This window comes from Onychostoma macrolepis, chromosome 24, assembly GCF_012432095.1.
Source record: "Onychostoma macrolepis isolate SWU-2019 chromosome 24, ASM1243209v1, whole genome shotgun sequence".
Taxonomy (NCBI): domain Eukaryota; kingdom Metazoa; phylum Chordata; class Actinopteri; order Cypriniformes; family Cyprinidae; genus Onychostoma; species Onychostoma macrolepis.
Genome location: NC_081178.1, coordinates 17,737,347 through 17,760,137, shown reverse-complemented (window position 1 = coordinate 17,760,137; position 22,791 = coordinate 17,737,347). Strand labels below are relative to the sequence as shown.

At 38.2% G+C, this 22,791-nt stretch overlaps 1 protein-coding gene across 1 annotated transcript in view; it reads left to right on the top strand.

Moving 5' to 3' along the window:
* Positions 1-22,791, top strand: part of acad11 (acyl-CoA dehydrogenase family, member 11) — an 86,032-nt gene that overhangs the window by 49,968 nt on the left and 13,273 nt on the right. Inside the window, exon 14 of the mRNA XM_058764888.1 lies at positions 15,147-15,219. Coding sequence (XP_058620871.1) covers positions 15,147-15,219 — 73 coding nt within the window. The remainder of the gene's footprint in view (positions 1-15,146; positions 15,220-22,791) is intronic.

The window sequence follows — 22,791 nt, the reverse complement described above, 5'->3', positions numbered from 1 at the left end:
TTCCAACGAGCGGTACGGGTCAGTACAGTACAGTCAGTACAGTACCATTTGGGACCGAACACCCTGACCGCAGAGTGAAACGAGTGAAGGAGCTTTATCCCCTTCTATCATGCAAAATTCTAGTCAACCAATCAACGTTTTGCAGTGAGTTTAGCTCCACCTTTTGGTACCCTTTGCTGTGCTAGGTACCCCAACTCAAGGGTACCAAAAAAAGTGGTACCGGTACGGTTCGCTATTTTGGTACCATTCACAACTTCTGACAATGGAAACGGACATAACTGACCTATCGGTAAGCCCCTCCCCTAGAACGTTGATGAGCCAATAGCAGTCGAGTATCAGTTGCTCGGGGACCGGAACTCGGACATCTTTAGGTTTCAGCGCCATAGAAAAGCATTGGAAGATCGCGAGTTCTCGTCGGTTTTGTGGTGATTGTGCCACAAAAATGGTAAAACGATGTGCCTGGGGCACTTGTAATACTGATTCGAGATATCCGGAGAGGATGGGCAATGGAATTTATTTTATTACATTTCCTGAATCCAAACAAAACAGCAAAATGTTCCCAATTATTCACCCCAATACAAATGAAGACAAAAACGTTCGTTTTCTGGTTGTCATACACTCATTAAGTTACAATTTTCATCTGCTCAAGCAGAACGTTAATGTTATCTTGTGCTTTAGCAAGGTATCTCTGGCTAAAACTAGCTAACGGTAAAGTTAGTGATGCTAACGTACAAACATAAATAGCGGACTGTTCTGGCGTCTTGTACAGTGTAGGTCAAAAACACACAAACGTAGGTCTACATTTCAGTGCCTCCATATTAAACTGGTTAAATGTACATTAATTTAATCGTACCCTGCGATACATGAACAGTGCTGATCTGTTGTCATCCGCGATCGTGATGACCGACCGTAATATGAGACTTCTCCCGCTTACATTGTGATCTATAAACCCTTGCTTCGAGTTACCCACCGTATTTATTTTTAAATATTTTATAAATCCCTCCATGGAATATTTAATTTCCATTTGGTGGCCTTCTGTGTCCAAAATTGTGCAAAAACATCATGGGACAATGTTTTCACACTGCAGCTGTCATTGAAAAACAGTGAGCAACTCCGTTTGTTTGTCCGAGGGAGCAACAGTAACTAAGGGGGGCGGGGCTTACTGATAGGTCAATTGCGTACCGTACTGTACTGAACCGTACTGCTTGGTGGACACTAGCCATTAGGGAATTACTTGTCACTGCACTGACATTAGCACAACGTTTTCTTATTGAGTGAAAAAACATTGTATAGTTCATTCATCTAATCATTAAAAAACTATCTCTTCAACACAGTGGTAACCTGTGTTGAAGTTTACGCGTTTAAACAGAGTAAACACAATGAAAATAAGTTCAGCATTGAGATTATATATACATATATATACACACATACACACACATTAAAATGATGTCTTATGCACTTGTAGTGTTGTCAAACTACTTCCAGTGTCAAGAATATTCCTGCTGCAGATGTGGTTCTTGTTCATGATTTAAGTAATATACTTGCATGAGCATGTGATCTGACTCTAGGATCGTTATGTGAATATTTGAGTGTCGCACCTAGTGCATAGGTTTTTATTGTTAACCTTATGCACCCATAATAAAAGGTGCTTCTGATGTTGCCAGGTCATTCATAGAAGCATTTGTTGTTCATGCATACCAGAATTCATACAGTTTTAGAAAGGAAAACATCTAAATCATTGTGCTGCCCTAATCTGGATAAGGCCTTAAGACTGGAGGAATAGATTAGAGGTGTTTTTCCCAACTGGCATATTTCCCAAACTAGTTACAAGCGTTGATGCAGGAAATCACTATGCATAATTAACTTTACAGTCTTTTAACTGCTCTTTCCTAAGTGCAGTCATTTGGATTGTTTGCGTAAAAAAATAGCTGCTGTGATTATTTTTCTAAAGAATGTCGGTAACACTTTATTTTAGGGTCTCTTAAGTAGTTGCTTATTAGCATGCATATTACTACAATATTAGCCATTTATTAGTAGTAATTAAGCACATATTAATGTCTTATTCTGCATGACCTTATTCTACATCTCTAATCCTACCCAATACCTAAACTTAACAACTACCTTACTAACTATTAATAAGCAGCAAATTAGAGATTTATTGAGGGAAAAGTCATAGTTAATAGTGAATAAGTGTTCCCTATTCTAAAGTGTTACCAGAATGTCATGTTCATTGAGGATATTAGCTGTGAAGGGTAAAATAAACTGTTGAATGGAGGGTCTTGTCTGATTGGTGTAATTTCTTGCAGTAGCTCATCTGCACTAATCCTGTTATTTGAGAGTGCTAGCATTCCGGAGGCCATGCGTGATTTGTTTGTTTGATTGAGTCTGGCCGTTATGGAATGCACAGTGTAGCGTACGGTCGTGTGTTTGGCGGCTTGTACGGGGACAACCTGCAGACATGAAAGGACAAGTCTGTTATATCACACCCTGAGAAACACAGCCTGTGTTTTCGTCAGAAGGATTACTAAAGTAAGGGCCGTTGCCAGCACATATACATACACACCCACACACAAACATGCAGGCAGGCTAGTGACTAACTGTTCCTTAGGAAAAACACTAGTCTTTCCAGAAATTGTGAAGTGTTGAGTGTTTGTTTCAAGGGTGTGTGTGTCTATCTGGATCTAAGGTGTGTCTCTGTTATGTGTGGAATTGTGGATTCAACGTCTTGTCCAAGTGCTCTCATAACGCATATGAGTCACAGTGTCAGCAAATGCTGCCTTGTGGGAGTTTGTGGGTATTTGTCTTTTAATTTCCCATGGTTACATAATAACCGTAATAAACTATTTTTTTTTTTTTTTTGTGAATTTGTTTAATCTTTATCTATCTATTTATATTGTAACTTTTAAATAGTTTTAACATGAACTGTGTGAGAGTGTGTTTATTTATTTGGGTTGGTTTACTGTAAGTCTAATTACAGTAGCTTTATATAAAAACAATAGTGGTTTATGGTAATCCTCATTTATACAGCACAAATAATGGTGCATATGTTCAGAATCAGAATGAGCTTTTATTGCCAGGTATGTTTACACATACAAGGAATTTGTTTTCGTGACAGAAGCTTCCACAGTGCAACAGAATGACAGTGACAGAACAAAAAACACAGATAATAAAAAGAAGAATTAAAAAATAGAACAAGTAAATAAGGAATAAAAATATACAAATTGACAGTTGTATGTATAGGTATATAACAATAGACAATTGTATGTACAGGTATATTATGTGCAAATTGAAATGTAGACTAAGTATGTGTGTTAGATAAATAAGTGTATAAATAGTGTGTGTTCCACAATTATTGTCAGGTGTTCATGAGATGGATTGCCTGAGGGAAGAAACTGTTCCTGTGCCTGGCTGTTCTGGTGCTCAGAGCTCTGTAGGGTCGACCAGACGGCGGCAGTTCAAAGAGGGAGTGTGCTGGATGTGAGGGGTCCAGAGTGATTTTGCCAGCCCTTTTGCTCACTCAGGATGAGTACAGTTCTTGGAGACTGGGGAGGGTTGTACAAATGATTCGCTCGGCAGTCCGGACTACCCTCTGTAGTCTTCTGAGGTCAGATTTGGTAGCTGAGCTGAACCAGACAGTTATTGAAGTGCAGAGGACAGATTCAATAATGGCAGAGTAGAACTGTTTCAGCAGCTCCTGTGGCAGGTTGAACTTCCTCAGCTGGTGAAGGAAGTACAACCTCTGCTGGGCCTTTTTAACAATGGAGTCTATGTGAATGTCCCACTTCAGGTCCTGAGAAATTGTGGTGCCCAGGAACCTAAATGACTCCACTGCAGTCGCAGTGCTGTTCATGATGGTGAGTGGGGGGAGTGCAGGGTGGTTTCTCCTGAAGTCCACGATCATCTCCACTGTTTTGAGCGTGTTGAGCTCCAGGTTTTTAAGACTGCACCAGACAGCCAGCTTCTTAACCTCCTGTCTGTAAGCAGACTCGTCACCGTCCTGAATGAGGCCGATAAGTGTAGTGTCGTCTGCAAACTTCAGGAGCTTGACAGAGGGGTCTTTAGATGTGCCGTCGTTGGTGTACAGGGAGAATAGCAGTGGGGAGAGAACGCAGCCCTAAAGAGCTCCATTGCTGATTATGCGGGTGCTGGATGTGTATTTTCCCAGCCTCACTAGCCGCTGCCTGTCTATCAGGAAGCTGTTGATCCACTGACAGACGGAGGTGGGCACGTAGAGCTGAGTTAGTTTGGGCAGGAGGAGGTTTGGAATGATAGTGTTAAAGGCTGAGCTGAAGTCCACAAACAGGATCCTCACACAAGTCCCTGGTTTGTCTAGATGTTGCAGAACATAATGCAGTCCCATGTTGACTGCATTGTCCACAGACCTGTTTGCTCTGTAGGCAAACTGAAGAGGATCCAGTAAGGGTCCAGTAATATCCTTCAGGTGGGCCAGCACCAGTTTTTCAAAAGACTTCATGACCACATACGTTAGAGCCACAGGCCTGTAGTCATTTAGTCCTGTAATTTTGGATTTCTTTGGAATGGGGATGATGGTGGAGCGTTTGAAGCATGAAGGGACTTCACACAGCTCCAGTGATTTGTTGAAGATCTGTGTGAAGATGGGGGCCAGCTGGTCAGCACAGGATTTCAGACAGACTGGTGTAACACAATCTGGGCTTGGTGCTTTTTTTCCTTTTCTGCTTCCGGAAGACCTGGCGCACCTCATCTTCACTGATCTAAATTGCAGGTGTGGGGGAGAGGGGGGTTGCTGGAGGTGTTAATGGTTGTGTGGAGAGGTGTTCAGGGCGGGTGAGGGGTGTTTTTTTAAATCTGCAGTAGAACTCATTCAGATCGTCTGCCAGTTGTTGATTCTCCACAGTGCTGGGGGATGGTGTCTTGTAGTTGATGATCTCTTTCAGACCTTTCCACACTGATGCTGAGTCACTGGAAGAGAATTGAATACTTATTTTTTCAGAATAATTCCTCTTTGCCACTCTGATCTCCTTTTCCTGTGTGTATTTGGCCTGTTTATACAAGACTTTGTCCCCCTTCCTGTAAGCATCTTCTTTGGCCTGATGGAGCTGTCTGAGTTTTGCAGTGAACCACGATTTGTCGTTGTTGTAGGTTAAATGAGTCCTGGTAGGAATGCACATATCCTCACAGAAACTGATATAAGATGCTACAGTCTCTGTGAGCTCATCCAGATTGGTGGCAGCAGCTTCAAAAACACTCCAATCAGTGAGAAAGAAACAGGCTTGTAAATCCCACTCTGCTTCATTAGTCCATCTTTTAACAGTACTTAAAACAGGTTTAGCTGATTTCAGTTTCTGCCTGTAGGTCGGTATAAGATGAACCAAACAGTGATCAGAGAGTCCTAAAGCTGCCCGTGGGACAGAGTGATATGCGTATTTTATTGCTGTGTAACAGTGATCCAATATATTACTGTCTCTGGTGGGACATGTGATGTGCTGTCTGTATTTTGGCAGTTCACAGGAGAGATTGGCTTTATTAAAATCCCTGAGAATGATCAAAACAGAGTCCGGGTGTTGTTGCTCAGTCTCTGTGATCAGATCAGCTAGTTTCTGTAAAGCTGGATAAAGAGAATCTGCTATAAAGAGAATCTCCATAGGTAGCTTCTCCTTATTGTTGTCATATTTTACACCAGATGTGCACAGCAGTGCTTGGCCACTGTCTGTTTATGTTACTATAGCCCATCTAAAACAACAATTAGTGAGTCTCAATTGTCTCATATGTTACAGTTGGAAACTGCAGCTGAACTGCTGCAGGAAAGCAAGACCTCACACTCATGGAGCAGACTCAGTTTAAGAAGTCACTATTAGCGCCTTTTTTTAAGGATGTTTATATATTTGTACGTAAAAACAAGACAAAGAAATATATTTCTTTCTTTCTTTCTTTTAAATGGACATATTCAGGTATACAAAAACATTTTCTCTCAATGTGGGATGTTTTGCCCTGCAGGCTCCTATCACATCCAGCACTTGTACATTCACACTAAACTGAGCCTTTACACTTTTGATCTGGGCAGTATCATATTCTTATGTCCTTTACTGGACAATAAACAAGAAAAGAATGATTGTGGGACACACCCATCTGTCCCTTGAATCACAGATTGGCCCCAGGCCTGTGCATGCTTCACTTTGCTGTAAATTATTACAGCTATGAGTCATTATGTACATTTTGGCGGTCTGTGAATAATTTTCGTTAAAAGGGCTTTGAGCATTGCATGTGTTTGTGTGTGGGTGTAAGTGCATGCACATGCTAGCAACTGCAGTGCATGTACAATAAAAACTTGTGCTACACTCAGTAGTGCATGTGCAAAATCCATGTCAGTCTGAGAAAGAGCTTCCTCTAGAGGAGACCCCTCAATACTTAATAAACTGAAATTTATAGTGTTTACCGACTCAAAATCCTGCCTGCATGCGCTGGGATCTTTACATACAAATCATCCAATAATTGCCGACCTATTAATCAAAGCAAGTTCTGATAGCTCAATTAGAGCATCATTTTCTGCTGGATTCCAAGACATAGGTGCATTATTAGAAATTAACAAGCAGACATTGTTGCACAAATAAAAATAAATGTACAATAATAATAATTTGTTAATTTTATTACTAATGATTTTTACAGAAAGAACAGTAAATGCCAAAGCTCACATTGTGTCCTTGTAGCAACTCATGTAATAACTAAGCATACTGTAATAACGGCACACAATGTAATAAGTATTAAATTATTAATGTAATAAAATGTTCATAATGTAATAATTTTCTCAAAACATAATAAAATCTTGGGGACATAATGTAATATTAATTTCTGTATGATGAGAAATGTATAACATATTTCATATTGTCATAATTTTAAACATAAAAACATTGGAATTTCCTTATAATACATATCCAATTAATTTTGTATAATACTTATTCAAAAAGCACCACATTCAAATATTCTTGCTATTATTAGTAGTAGTAGTAGTAGTAGTAGTAGTATTTATGTTGATATTATTAGTATTATCACGGTACATAACTTATTTTATATACTTGGGCTTTAGTTAAAAGAATATATATATAGAATTAGAATATATTAGATGTAGAATTTATTTATTTTTTGACAACAAAAGTTATACGTACTGAGAAAGATTCAAATGTTCAGAAATATGCTGATTTATAATCAATGTTGTAAACAGTTGTGCTGCTTAATATTTTTTGGGACGTGTGATACTTTTTTCAAGATTCTTTGATAAATAAAAAGTTAAAAAGAACAGTGTTTATTCAAAATATAATTTTGTTTGGAGTCATTATTTTTTTTTTTTTTAAGAAATTAATACTTTTGTTCAGCAAGGATGTGTTAAATTGATAGTAAAGACTTATATTGTTAGAAAAGATTTCTATTTCTTAATAAATGCTGTTCTTTTTAACTTTTTATTAATCAAATAATCAAAGAAAAAGTATCACAAAAAAAGTTCCAAAAAAATATTAAGCAGCATAACTGTTTCAACACTGATACTAAATCAGCATATTAGAATGATTTCTGAAGGATCATGTGACAGTGAAGACCCGGAGTAATAACTGATGAAAATTCAGCTCTGCGGCACAGAAATAAATGATATTTTTGATTATTTTTGATACATGAAAAATCTTACTGAACTTTTAAATGTTTGGTTGACTATTTTATTTTGAAAATTAACAGGCTGCAATGTCAAGTTTGCAATGTTAGAATATGTTGGAAGAAGCGGAAACATAAAATACTCCATTTTTGGTTATACAAATATAGTACATCATTCCAAACTGCAAAGTGATTACAGTATCACTTCTCACTTCTCGGCCCAGTTCTTACTGTTAACTAGCTGCTTATTAGCATGCATATTACTAGCATATTGGCTGTTAATTCGTACATAAAGCACATATTACTACTTTATTCTGCAAGATCCCTTAACCCAACCCAATACCTAAACTTAACAACTGCCTTACTAACTATTAGCAAATTAGAAGTTTATTAATTTAATTAATAGTGAATACAGTGTTTCCCCTATGTTTATGGCTTTGGGGGGGGCGGCGACCGTGGGGGGGAGGGGGTTGGGGGTGTTCCGTTTTTTTCCCGACATAAAAACATTCCTTTAATTTATATTTTAATGAATAAAAATTAAACTAATCTTATTTTTTTGGAAAATAAAGGGGATCTAATATTGATAATAACATTGAAGACATTGTATGATTATTCTTTAAAGATAAGGTTTTAATAGTTTTAGTAGTAGTAGCCTATTACGTTCTGCCCAATGTCTTCAAGTGAAACCGAACTTTTATTTTGACGGGTTGCCGTGAATACCTTTACATTTCTGTGTATATGATATGAGGATAGTTTTTCTCAAATGAAATGGTCAAATGCTCATGAAGTGACTCTCAGAGCAGTTCTGGAGATGTTATTCATGTATTTATGTCTTCATTTAGTGAGGCGGCAGGCGTTAATATCACCGCAAGCGTCACACGCTTCTGTATGAGTAAACAAACCCGCGCGTCTGCGCCATACATTAACACAGAGACACGCAGAAGTCATATTTAAATAGTTGTTTTGCGGCTTAATATTTACAAATAGGAGTGGGAGTGTGCTCACTTGTGTGTGCGCTTACGTTTGTGTGTGTGTGTGTGCGAACCGGGGCAGAACTCCGCTGTGCGAGCGATACAGAGAGCGCGACCATGTAACAGAGACAGAAATGACATGTCGTCGTGCAAATAAGATGAATAACATGAGGCTATTTAGTTTGTTTAATAAAAGAACAAGGTATAGACCTGTTCTATAGGGAAGGTAACATTGAATGATTTCTTTTGTGGTCTGGCGCTGTAGAGAAAATAAAATTAAATAAAATTAACTTGACTTTCAAGGGAGGAGGGAGGGGGGGGGGGATTATATTACATCATAATGTAATAATAATCTCATATTATTACATTATGAGCCCAAGATTTTATGTTTTGAGAAAATTATGTACATGTTATTACATTAATAATGTAATGCTTATTACATTATGTGCAGTTATTACAGTATGCTGAGTTATTACATTATGAGTTGCTACATATATATCCATGCATATATCCTTTTAAATCCAGACATTATCAAGTTGTATATACAAGGTGGCATATAGGCCAGTGGTTCCCAACCCCTTTTTTTTCCCCAGGAACCCCTATTTTAACATTCTAAACTTTTAATGACCCCAATAAAATTAAATAAATAAGTAAATGCAACAAACAGCAGAAACAATTAAAATAATGACATTAACAATCAACAGATTTTAAATGAACAAAAAATGTTGGTTAGATAACTACAACATAACATGTTATCCCCTAGCATGTATTGCATATTAAAATAAAGTTTTGACAAAAAAAAAAAAAAAGAAGATAAACCTCAAATTTCAGAATGAAATCATTTTTAAGAAAAGAGATACGAGTCAAAATGACGAATGATTGCAGGTATTTTATTTGCTCTTAATAATGTTAATAATTCTAGATTCTTTTATACGAATTGTTTTTCGATTTTTAGTATGCACATTAGCTTATTTTCCATCAACTGGATAAAATTTACAACTGTGCATGAAAATTTGGTCTGATTTTTGCACTGGTTTGAAAAAAACGGCAGACAGGTTGAGTGAAAATGCAAACCCGCTATACACAAAGCGGCTGTGCACTTATTGCTTTATCACGGTTCTCTTCAGAGATACATTCATATAATTAATTCAAATCAAATCAAATCTCTTTGTTGTCACACATCATGTACACTAGTGTACCAATGGTGAAATTCTTAGGTGCAGACTCTGTGCCATGGCAGTACAAGCAACAAGATATGAAAATTTACAATATACATAAACAAGAATATACAACAATATACACACTTTACACAATATACACATTTGCACAGTATACAATAAACAATATACAGTTGTACACAATATACATTATACATACATATTTCTATAATATACACATAGTAATTCATATTTTAATTAATGTAATTTCCCTCTGTAAAACCTTTTTCACTGTCTTCTGCTATGTTTTCATACAATGCGAAACCAACGCTGCATGCTGTGCCTACTTGAGGCTGTTATTAACTTTGCAGGATTTGAAAAAAAACCCCCATGCAAATACTGTACAATTAAGCATTCAAATCCCACATTTAAATACAACAACAGCCCTCACCACTGATATAACAGAACACTTGACAGTGTACCCATAACAATGTCCTGACAACCACTTACAACAACCTTTGTGGCAGCACCATTTCAGAAAATGAAAAATGTATCAAAATTAAAAAAAAAAAAAAAAGGAGTTTCAATTATTGCATAAAGGTTTTGATTAACAGACATTTCACTAAGTTCACTTTGGTAACAAAAATTACATAAATATCAAGCCTTTTTTTTCTTAATGTCTACTTGAAATATGACATTTAACTATCAGAGAGTTTAGTCGAATTCTGTGAAAAATCACACATTCTTCTGGCTTTATAGGGACATTACATAGGTGTAATGATATTTAGACTGTACAAGCTGTATTTTCTATCCCCTTACCCTAAGCCTACCCCGAAACCTACCCCTCACACAAAAATTCTATAAAATCTAAAAAAAAAAATATCCTGTATTATTTATAAGCTTGTATAATCATGGGAACCTAAAAAATGCCCCCATAAGGTCAAAATTTACTGGTATTACTATCCTTGTTGAGACATGTGGTCCCCATTGCATAGGGAATACCAGGTACACATAGATAGATACACACACACACACACTTCATTATAAGCTGTTTTCCTCATGGGGGCCAAAAAGATTCCCTACTTCAGTGTTTTTCATGTGACAACACTGAAGAAATGACACTTTGCTACAATGTAAAGTAGTGAGTGTACAGCTTGTATAACAGTGTAAATTTGCTGTCCCCTCAAAATAACTCAACACACAGCCATTAATGTCTAAACCGCTGGCCACAAAAGTGAGTACACCCCTAAGTGAAAATGTCCAAATTGGGCTCAATTAGCCATTTTGTCTCCCCGGTGTCATGTGACTCGTTAGTTTTACAGGGTCTCAGGTGTGAATGTGAGTGTGTTAAATTTGGTGTTATCGCTCTCACTCTCTCATACTGCTCACTGGAAGTTCAACATGGCACCTCATGGCAAAGAACCTCTCTGAGGATCTGAAAAAAAGAATTGTTGCTCTACATAAAGATGGCGTAGACTATAAGAAGATTGCCAAGACCCTGAAACTGAGCTGCAGCACGGTGGCCAAGACCATACAGCGGTTTAACAGGACAGGTTTCACTCAGAACAGGCCCCGCCATGGTCGACCAAAGAAATTGAGTGCACGTGCTTAGCGTCATATCCAGAGGTTGTGTTTGGGAAATAGACGTATGAGTGCTGCCAGCATTGCTGCAGAGGTTGAAGGGGGTGGGGGTCAGCCAGCTCAGACCCTATGCCGCGCATTGCATCAAATTGGTCTGCATGGCTGTCGTCCCAGAAGGAAGCCTCTTCTAAAGCTGATGCACAAGAAAGCCCGCAAAAGTTTGCTGAAGACTGAACCATGTCCTGTGGTCTGATGAGACCAAGATAAACTTATTTGGTTCAGATGGTGTCAAGCGTGTGTGGAGGCAACCAGGTGAGGAGTACAAAGACAAGTGTGTCTTGCCTACAGTCAAGCATGGTGGTGGGAGTGTCATGGTCTGGGGCTACATGAGTGCTGCCGGCACTGGGGAGCTACAGTTCATTGAGGGAACCATGAATGCCAACATGTACTGTGACATACTGAAGCGGAGCATGATCCCCTCCCTTCTGAGACTGGGCCGCAGGGCAGTATTCCAACATGATAACGACCCCAAACACACCTCCAAGACGACCACTGCCTTGCTAAAGAAGCTGAGGGTAAAGGTGATGGACTGGCCATGCATGTCTCCAGACCTAAACCCTATTGAGCATCTGTGGGGCATCCTCAAACAGAAGGTGGAGGAGCGCAAGGTCTCTAACCATAGCCGCGGGAACATATTTTATCTGGGGGGTGCTGGAGGGCGGGGCTTGATGAGGCAGGGCGGGGCCTTTGACAAAATCCTATAAACAGCCCAAACTCTTAAAGATTAACATACAAATTAAGATGTAGCCTATATGCAAACCAATGTATTTGTGCTTTTGTGATTTTATTTCAAGAATTTTTTCTTTAATATTTCTATTATTTCAGGGGATTTTATTAAATATTAACATCTCTGATACGCAAAAGTTTTGGTCAATGCACTTTATCGAATTCTCTCATCAGAAACGCAGATGTAGCCTACCTACGTGCGATGTAAGAGATTAATTCATCATACACTGCAGACAATATCACTGATTATATCTTACAGTTTTTTTAGAGTGCTTACACTCATGCTTCAGTATTCTTTGACAATGTAAATGTTCTTTGTTCCCTGTATAATCTGTTCGTTGTTTGAATAATAGTGGACATGCGCGTTATAATTAAACTTATAATGTATTTTTATTAAACGTGATCAGGTTAAATTCAAATTCAGTCTTATTAAAATATTTTGTCATAATATGGATAGCCTACTTGCCTAAAACGTTATGATGTGCGTAGTTAATAGATTATATTAGGCTACAGATTAGACTACAGTGGTTTGAGCGCGTTTGACCAGAGACTAGAGCGCAATTAAAGAGCAGTGCTTATTGACGGTGGCCGTCTTGACAAGCGAGAAAGCTTCGGAAAACAGCTCATAAAAAGGACGAGGACTTGATTGGTTTTTACAAGTCGGAATGTAAAATTACGGTAATATCACGTGAACATTCACATGAAATTCTGTCAGTGTGAGGTGGAGATGCAGGGACGTGCGCCGCGCTAAAATACAGCCGCACTAGGCTATATATTTCCGGTCAGTTTAATAAATAATCACAAAAATTAAGTATCTTGGGGATGATCAAGGGGCAAAAGGAAAATCTCAGACCCGGCCCTGCGGCGGGGGGTGCTGCAGCACCCCTAGTTCCCGCGGCCATGTCTCTAACATCCACCAGCTACGTGATGTCGACTCCAGTGGCAACCTGTGAAGCTCTGGTGAACTCCATGCCCAAGAGGGCAGTGCTGGAAAATAATGGTGGCCACACAAAATATTGACATTTTGGGCCCAATTTGGACATTTTTACTTAGGGGTGTACTCACTTTTGTGGCCAGCGGTTTAGACATCAATGGCTGTGTGTTGAGTTGTTTTGAGGGGACAGCAAATTTACACTGTTATACAAGCTTTACTCACTACTTTACATTGTAGCAAAGTGTAATTTCTTCAGTGTTGTCACATGAAAAGATATAATAAAATATTTACAAAAATGTTAGGGGTGTACTCACTCCTGTGAGATACTATATATATATATATATATATATATATATATATATATACAGTGAGGAAAATAAGTATTTGAACACCCTGCTATTTTGCAAGTTCTCCCACTTAGAAATCATGGAGGGGTCTGATATTGTCATCGTAGGTGCATGTCCACTGTGAGAGACATAATCTAAAAAAAAAAATCCAGAAATCACAATGTATGATTTTTTAACTATTTATTTGTATGATACAGCTGCAAATAAGTATTTGAACATTTTTAACATTGAAAATCAATGTTAATATTTGGTACAGTAGCCTTTGTTTGCAATTACAGAGGTCAAACGTTTCCTGTAGTTTTTCACCAGGTTTGCACACACTGCAGGAGGGATTTTGGCCCACTCCTCCACACAGATCTTCTCTAGATCAGTCAGGTTTCTGGCCTGTCGCTGAGAAACACGGAGTTTGAGCTCCCTCCAAAGATTCTCTATTGGGTTTAGGTCTGGAGACTGGCTAGGCCACGCCAGAACCTTGATATGCTTCTTACAGAGCCACTCCTTGGTTATCCTGGCTGTGTGCTTGGTCATTGTCATGTTGGAAGACCCAGCCTCGACCCATCTTCAATGCTCTAACTGAGGGAAGGAGGTTGTTCCCCAAAATCTCGCAATACATGGCCCCGGTCATCCTCTCCTTAATACAGTGCAGTCGCCCTGTCCCATGTGCAGAAAAACACCCCAAAGCATGATGCTACCACCCCATGCTTCACAGTAGGGATGGTGTTCATGGGATGGTACTCATCATTCTTCTTCCTCCAAACACGTTTAGTGGAATTATGACCAAAAAGTTCTATTTTGGTCTCATCTGACCACATGATTTTCTCCCATGACTCCTCTGGATCATCCAAATGGTCATTGACAAACTTAAGTCGGGCCTGGACATGTGCTGGTTTAAGCAGGGGAACCTTCCGTGCCATGCATGATTTCAAACCATGACGTCTTAGTGTATTACCAACAGTAACCTTGGAAACGGTGGTCCCAGCTCTTTTCAGGTCATTGACCAGCTCCTCCCGTGTAGTTCTGGGCTGATTTCTCACCTTTCTTAGGATCATTGAGACCCCACGAGGTGAGATCTTGCATGGAGCCCCAGTCCGAGGGAGATTGACAGTCATGTTTAGCTTCTTCCATTTTCTAATGATTGCTCCAACAGTGGACCTTTTTTCACCAAGCTGCTTGGCAATTTCCCCGTAGACCTTTCCAGCCTTGTGGAGGTGTACAATTTTGTCTCTAGTGTCTTTGGACAGCTCTTTGGTCTTGGCCATGTTAGTAGTTGGATTCTTACTGATTGTATGGGGTGGACAGGTGTCTTTATGCAGCTAACGACCTCAAACAGGTGCATCTAATTTAGGATAATAAATGGAGTGGAGGTGGACATTTTAAAGGCAGACTAACAGGTCTTTGAGGGTCAGAATTCTAGCTGATAGACAGGTGTTCAAATACTTATTTGCAGCTGTATCATACAAATAAATAGTTAAAAAATCATACATTGTGATTTCTGGATTTTTTTTTTTAGATTATTTCTCTCACAGTGGACATGCACCTACGATGACAATTTCAGACCCCTCCATGATTTCTAAGTGGGAGAACTTGCAAAATAGCAGGGTGTTCAAATACTTATTTTCCTCACTGTATATATATATATATATATATATTGGTATTACTATCCTTGTGGGAACGTTTGGTAATGGTAAATGCACTTTTAGCCTTTCTTTAAAAAATGTGCCAACAAGGTGTCTTTTCTTTCTTTCTTTTCCAGGTGCTGGTAACCCAAAGTGTGAGACTGCCATAGTCATGTGCAGGAGCAAGTCACTGGACTCAAATAGTGACAGGTACTGGACATCTGACATGCACTACAAAAAAGTCTATCAACATAACCAGGTTAAATTAGCATACTGTCACAAAAGTTCTTTTTGAAATTACCGTATTGACCCGAATATAAGACGATGTTTTGAACATCTGAAAAAATGTGGTTGTCTTATATTCAGGGTCTAGACTTTGACATGTCAATAATACACCCACAACAATAGGTCGCGCTAAATACACGTAAAACGAGTGTGCCATGAAATATGGAATGTAATGTGTGCTGTAAAGATCGCGAGTAAAAACAAAAGAAAAAGATAAGCTTACAGCGGGATGAGTCGGTCGTGACTGTCATGTTAGTCTGATGGGACCAAACTTCCTTTGTAAGTGATTTTTAACTTAAGACAGTACCCAGATTTGAAGACTACAATAAGACTTCACTTCTACTGTTAATAAAATTTTGGTAGGCTACTATGAGATGGATAGCCTAAATGTCCTAATTCAGATGGGCTACCTGTTTTTTTTTTTTATGGTATATCAAAAAGTGTATGTTTTTAAATGTAATTATTTGTACATTTTACCAGTATTTACCATACTTTCAAAACAAAAATGAAAATAGGAAAAATATGCAATATGAAAATAATTTAAGACAAAATGTGTTTTACTGAGAGAGAAAAAAAAAACAGATTTGGTTTTCAAAAAGCCTTTTTCCAAAAGGTACATCTGGAAATAGGGGGGTCGTCTCATAATCAGGGTCGTGTTATATTCGGGTCAATACGGTATTTATCACTGGCACTGACAGATCTTTTGCAATCTCTCTCTCTCTCTCTCTCTCTCTCTCTCTCACTCTCACTCACTCACTCACTCACTCACTCACTCACTCACACACACACGTTTACTTAGCTATCTAAATGGGGACATTCCATAGGCGTAATGGTTTTTATACTGTACAAACCGTATATTCTATTGCCCTACACCAACCCCACACCTAAACCTACCCCTTACAGGAGACTTTCTGCATTTTTACAATTTCTAAAAACCTTTGTTTAGGTTACTTTATTTTTAAACTGGTTTTACAAATGAGGACGTCCCCAAAGGGAGGTTTTTGGAGATTTTGTCAGGTTTAGCTCACTTTTGGGTACAAATTTGTCCCCAAAATATGGTTAAGTATGTACACACACACATACACACACACACACACACACACACTCGCGCACACATTCTGGAATGAGACCCTGTGGCGGTGAGATCTACATTGCCTGCATTCTTTCACTAAGCTGACTTTAAACAACTCGATACAGCTGAGCTTTGACATGCCACTCTACTAGCTAGAATGTAATCACATTTTACTGCAGAACTTATTAGAACTTTACTACTCTCAGATATTAATATTAGAGTTTTTCTGTTGCCAAATGAACAGTAAGTAGGTCTAAACCTTAAACCCTTACAGAGCTGGGGCCATCATAGCACTAATGGTGCAGGCTGAATTATACAACCTAATGCATGAGGAATTTGTCGTTATTGAGGACTAGGAGTTCCACTTAAAAAAATAATTATCAATTTGTCAATAAATTAACCATTTTATTCATTTAAAAATATAAATACAATGGATGTCATAGTGTGTTTACTTCAGAAAAAAGAAGAAACATAGCAACAAGAGGACGTGACAAGGCTAAAAATAATAACAAGGTTATCAGCACACTTAGTATGTACTTCTATTCTGGAAATAAAATAATTATTTAATAGCAAAAGTTACAATGTCCTCCCACCCGATGAACTAGGTTCCTCAATACTCATTTCAAGGATGTTTAATGAAACTAGTTCCAAAGGATATATAAATTGCACAGGTCTTCTTAACACACTGCCTGATGAAGTACGGATATTGCATGAGCGCACCAGGCCATCTCGTTCTGAATTTAGTTTTTCAATTTTTCCCATTTTCCAAGTCTGACGAGGTACCTTCTCTTCTCCAATTAGGACAACATCACCTTCTTTCAGCATAGTAGCCTTTATTGAATCACTTTTATATGCTGACTTTAAGTCCAGCAAATAGTCTTCATGCCAACTGTTCCAAAAGGTAGGTAGAGTCTCTGTCAGTACTTCCTTCGGCAAACAAGCATGCTATTTGGTCAGATTTGAGGAAGTAAACTCTGTGAGCATAGTTTTGGGTGGCAGAGAGCTTAGTCTTTTTTCCTACCAAGAAATGTGAAGGTGTAAAGGTTGGGGCTTATCTGCGTTATGTATATATGACAGTAGTCTAGAATTCAGAACCGCTTCCACTTCTGTCAAAATAGTAGTCATCTCTTCAAAGTTTAGTGAGACTTTTTGTAGGACTTTTTTTTCTAACAAGCCTCCCCACCAAGTAGCATGCTCCACAATAAATTTGCAAGTAATAAACCTTGATGAAAAGAAGTGTGTACGCTAAGAGATTTAAAAGGACTTCTACTGTTCTTTCAAATCTTGGTCTGCCCTTTTAAATGTTTTTGCATTGTCCAAGTATATTACTTGCACAGACCTCTGCTATAAATCTTTTCGAAGCGAGGAGAAATTTCTCTTTGGTCTGATCTGACACATTCTAAATGCACCTCCCGAGTAACAGCAATGTATGCCTTTTTGATGTATCATTTGATTTGACATGCAAAGGGTCAGCTAAATCCACACCAGTAATTTCAAATGGTTGCATTTTAGTGACTCTGTCCCTTTGCTGAGCTGATTTTGCTGGTAATCTTTTACTAACAGGACAGTGCCTTACAATTTGTTTCACAAGCTGACGGACATGTAAAATCCAGTATTTCTCTTTCACCTGAGCAAGTGTGTCTCTTACACATTAAAGGGTTAGTTCACCCAAAAATGAAAATTAACCCATGTTTTACTCACCCTTAAAGCATCCTATGTGTATATGACTTTCTTCTCCTTGCTCTTCCAAGCTTTAGAATGGGAGTAGGCGGGTGTTTTTGTTCAGCAGTCCAAAAGTAGTCAAATAAGATGTGCGCATCCATAATAAAACGTGCCTCACACGGCTCTGCGGGGTGAATAAAGCCCTCCTGTAGCGAATCAATGTGTTTTTGTAAGAAAAATATCCATATTTAAAATGTTATAAATACTTTTTTTCTCACTTCTGCTGACTGTCATACGTGCAAGCCGTTCCGGGTGGATGACGTAGGTGGTATGTAACATGTGGTGCTGCTGACGTAGAGCACGCATGCCTGCACCTTGTTTACGAGCAAAGGAATGCACACGCATAAGTCATGGTACTGATAAAAACTATCCCCCGGGTGATACTACTCCACCAACCACCAACAGAGCATTTAAAATACCTGTGCCAAGCCTATTTCAGAGATGAGATTAATAAACAAAGCTCACTTTACTGTGACCTAATGCAGATATTGTATATATTAAACTGACACATAATGTATTATGAGACAGAACACAGCTGTTTACCGTCACCGCAATGTGGGAATTATGATCACGCACTATTGACGGAAGGATCGGCAGAGAATCGTCTTTCTGCACTTCATGAAGAAATTATGGTTCTATTAAAGAAATATGAGGTAAACGTGTATACATAATCTGCACACTTTGTGTAAAAGTTTGTATGTTGTGTAGTGAATCAATGATCAAAAATAAATGGAAGCAAATGTGATTGAATATGTATAGTGTCTCGTTATTCTATTCAAAATATTAACTCCCAATTGATTTTGCATTCCTGGCAGAAATAAGAACGATTAGTGTCATTGTAACCAAGTATAATCATAAATTGTGGTCAGATAGCAAAACTATCTAATCTCAAGGCAGTGTTGGGTGTAATGCTTTACTAAGTAACGCGTTACTGTAATTAAATTACTTATCCACTGAAAAAGTAAAGTAAGGGATTACTGTTCATTTTTAGGTAATTTAATTACAGTTACTTATAAAGTACTTGCGTTACATACACTAAATAATTTCAACAGTTCTAAAATCAATATTGAATTTGAAATCTAAATTTACCATCTAAAGATAAACCCTCCGCGCGCCGGTTCGTTCACTTTCAGATTTTCCTGATTCACAGAGAAACCTTAAATACTCAGATACATATAAGTAGGGTTGCCAACCGTCCCGTATAAGCCGAGACCGTGCTGCCGCGACTGAGAGCGGCTCGACGGTGTTTAGTGTCCCGCAGCAGCAGCGAGAGCAAGTGACTTCAGCGCAGCTGAAGAGTTCTGCGTTCAAATGCACGCAATAGGCTGAAGCTTGCTGCAAAGCCCCAGCAAACATGACTATGAATGTGTCCGCGGGAAATAGTAAGGACGTATTTGAATTATTTAATAAACTATGTTTTCTGAGTCCGTGTCGCAAGGATGATGTTGCTGATCCTGACTCGCCGTCTCCTCATTAGACGCGCATTTAGAGAGAAATGCATCTTTATTGATTATGATTAAGATTATAATAAAAGTTTGTTTTCAATTTTTTTTTTCGTTACGTGATAATTTAAAGCTAGGCAAGTCGTTTGAGAAGGCTAAATTGATCAAACATAGGCTATGATCAGCTCACTGTATGCTGCTGGCCGCTTGGTCGTTATACAATTATATAAAACTTATATTTAACGAACAAAAATACTCCAAACGTTGTTCTCAATTAACTTAATGAAAAAAAAAGAATATCATTTCTGTAATTTATTCTTACCTTAGTTAACGTGTTATTTTGACATAAACCTGTATGGATTTTACTAGTTGGGCTTTTCCTGAACATCTTACCAAACTGAAATGTAACTTTTAAGCTTTTTTGTTATTCAGATATTTTGCAGAGTATTTATATTTGTTAAACATTTTTATAAAAAATGTTAACCTTCTTTGGTTAAGTATTAAAGTTGTGTTAAAGCTAAAAGGCTAAACTATTCTATGTATGACTCAAATTGAAAGAATAAACAGTTTAATTTCTATTAAGGCTTATAGGGATTTTAAGATGTAGCCTAATTAGCGATTTGAATAATTAAGTTACTTATTGAGTAACTAAGTTACTTTTCAGACAGAGTAATCAGTAAAGTAATTTAAATACAATATTGATGATGTAATTAGTAACTGTAATTAATTACTTTTTGAAAGTAACTTACCCAACACTGTCTCAAGGTCATATCAGAATATTTACCATAAAAATGTTATTTGTGATAGGGTATATTTTCAAGGAGAATTTCAAACACTGTTGCCAGTAAGTTACTGTAATTACAATTTACAGTAGCAAACTGTATTTGATTTATCAGTATACTACTGTAATTCATTCATTTTAATATAGATTTCATTAGATTTTATAATTTTTATATAGAATTCATTTTATTTTTACTCTACATAGGTACTACTGGCATTCAATTAAAACAGACAATAATTACAAAATATCAAATTCTTTATTTAAAACATTGCATGTATAACACATAAAAATACAGTTTCCCAATGCTGGAGCAGTGCATCTTCTCCATTTCTCCTGTCTTAGGACGTTTTGCAGTGCATTTTGTTGTGATTTATCCTCACAAAGAATCTTTAGGCAACAGAAACATAATGGGGGGAAAAGACAAACAGCCAAAGAATACATAGCTATCTGCAAAACCCAGGTGCTGCTCCAAAACGTGGCCACCATCTTTGCTCACCATCCACTTTGACAGAAATGTCTTCTCTGAAAAACAAGTAGAAGAAATAGCACACTTTTAAAAGGCAAACCTCATACAGAGTACACAAATCTCTCAAAACCATAGCTGTTCTCTTACCATGAATTATCAGTCTCAGGGTGGCTGGCCTGCTCATGTCTTTCTTGATGCTTCATTGCAGTTGCCTTTAAAACACAAATACAAAAAAATGCAGTAAATCTTAAATTCCATTAAAAACTATAACAAACTAATTCTAAAACTAGAAAAGGCAGTTAGCCATAAAACTAGTTTATCTTAGCTAACATATGATTTTATTTTCTCAGGCTACTGGCCACCATTAACTAACACCTGAACACATTTTCACATTAGTTAACCTAATGTTAATATAAGATAAGCGTTGCTCGTTAAAAACAATTTTAATTCGGTAACTTAATTCAATAAGCTGACAAAAGTCGTTTGAAACGACAGCGCAGTTTACCATGGTAAAGTTCTGTAACCGCCATGTTGACGAGTAAATGTTACTAATGTTAGGTAAACTGGTGTGCAAAAATCTGACACAAACACACAGACAAACTTACATATAATTTTACCTTGCTTGCTGGTCTTATTCTCTCGTAAGGTGCATCGACACCTCGTAGATGTTCTCCGGAGCTCTTCCACTCTCGCGGGTTCATCCCCGGCGCTGCCCGCTGCTTCCGTGTCTTCCTCGAACGCGAGTGGCGAGGCGCGACTCGATAAAAAACAATATAGAACCCATTATATATACTATCTACAGTGGATGCGGACAGTAAACTGATGCCCCGGTATATTTCTGACGTGCAGATGTACTCCAAGCGCTCCCGCTGTTTCTGACACAAAGTACAAACAGATTTCCCAATTATTACAAGCGATGTAACACGTCCAGTGCAGTCAGTCCCAAGCTGTTGCGGCATTGTAGACACGGTGTAGCTCAAATTGTGTCAATCCAAATGTAAAAAATGAGGAAAATAAAACGACCTCAGTATAATGGCGCCAAAGAGACCGTTACAGTAGTATACAGCAATTTTAAAAAATACAGTAAGTCTCTGTATGTGGGGTCTGACGTCACAGAAAATTCCCATGATGCAAAGGGTATTACAGTTATTTACTGTAATGGGAATTTGCAGTATTATACTGGGTGATATTCAGTAAATAACTGTGGAAATTACAGAAATGTCTAACAGTGCCCCTCGGGTTTGTTCACAAATCACACCGTCTAGTGAATCAGATTTCATCAAAAATATCTTAATTTGTCTTCTGAAGATGAACGAAGGTCTTACGGGTTTGGAATGACATGAAGATGAGTGATTAATTACATAAATTTCATTTTTTAGCTGAACTATCCCTTTAAGGCAGGGGTAATCAAACTCAGTTCCTAGAGGGCCGGAGCCTTGCACAGTTTAGATGCAACCCTAATTAAACACACCTGATCCAGCTAATCAAGTCATTAAGGCTTATTTGAAAACTACATGGTATGTGAGTTGGAGCAGGGTTGGAGCTAAACTCTGCAGGGACACCGGCCCTCCAGGAACTGAGTTTGACACCCCTGCTTTAAGGCTTCCAAAGTAGGCTGTTTTGACTCCATTTGTTGAATGTGGTGTCTATTAGTTGTGGCTAATAGGAATGGACTTGTGGAAACTCTGAAAACAACACATTCACATAATGCACAGCTCATATTTATTGTCATCAGTTGGAGGACTATGTAATTACAGAAACCCGATAGCATCACATAGCCAGGTCAATCAAGGTGTGTATGGAGGACCACCAGATTAAGACCCTGTCATGGCCAGCCCAATCTCCAGACCTGAACCCCATTGAAAACTTCAAGAGGAAGATGGATGGCCAAAAGTCATCAAACAATGCCGAGCTGCTTGAATGATTGCACCAGGTGTGGCATAAAGTCACCTAACAGCAATGTGAAAGACTGGTGAAGAGCATACCAAGACGCATGAAAGCTGTGATTGAAAAT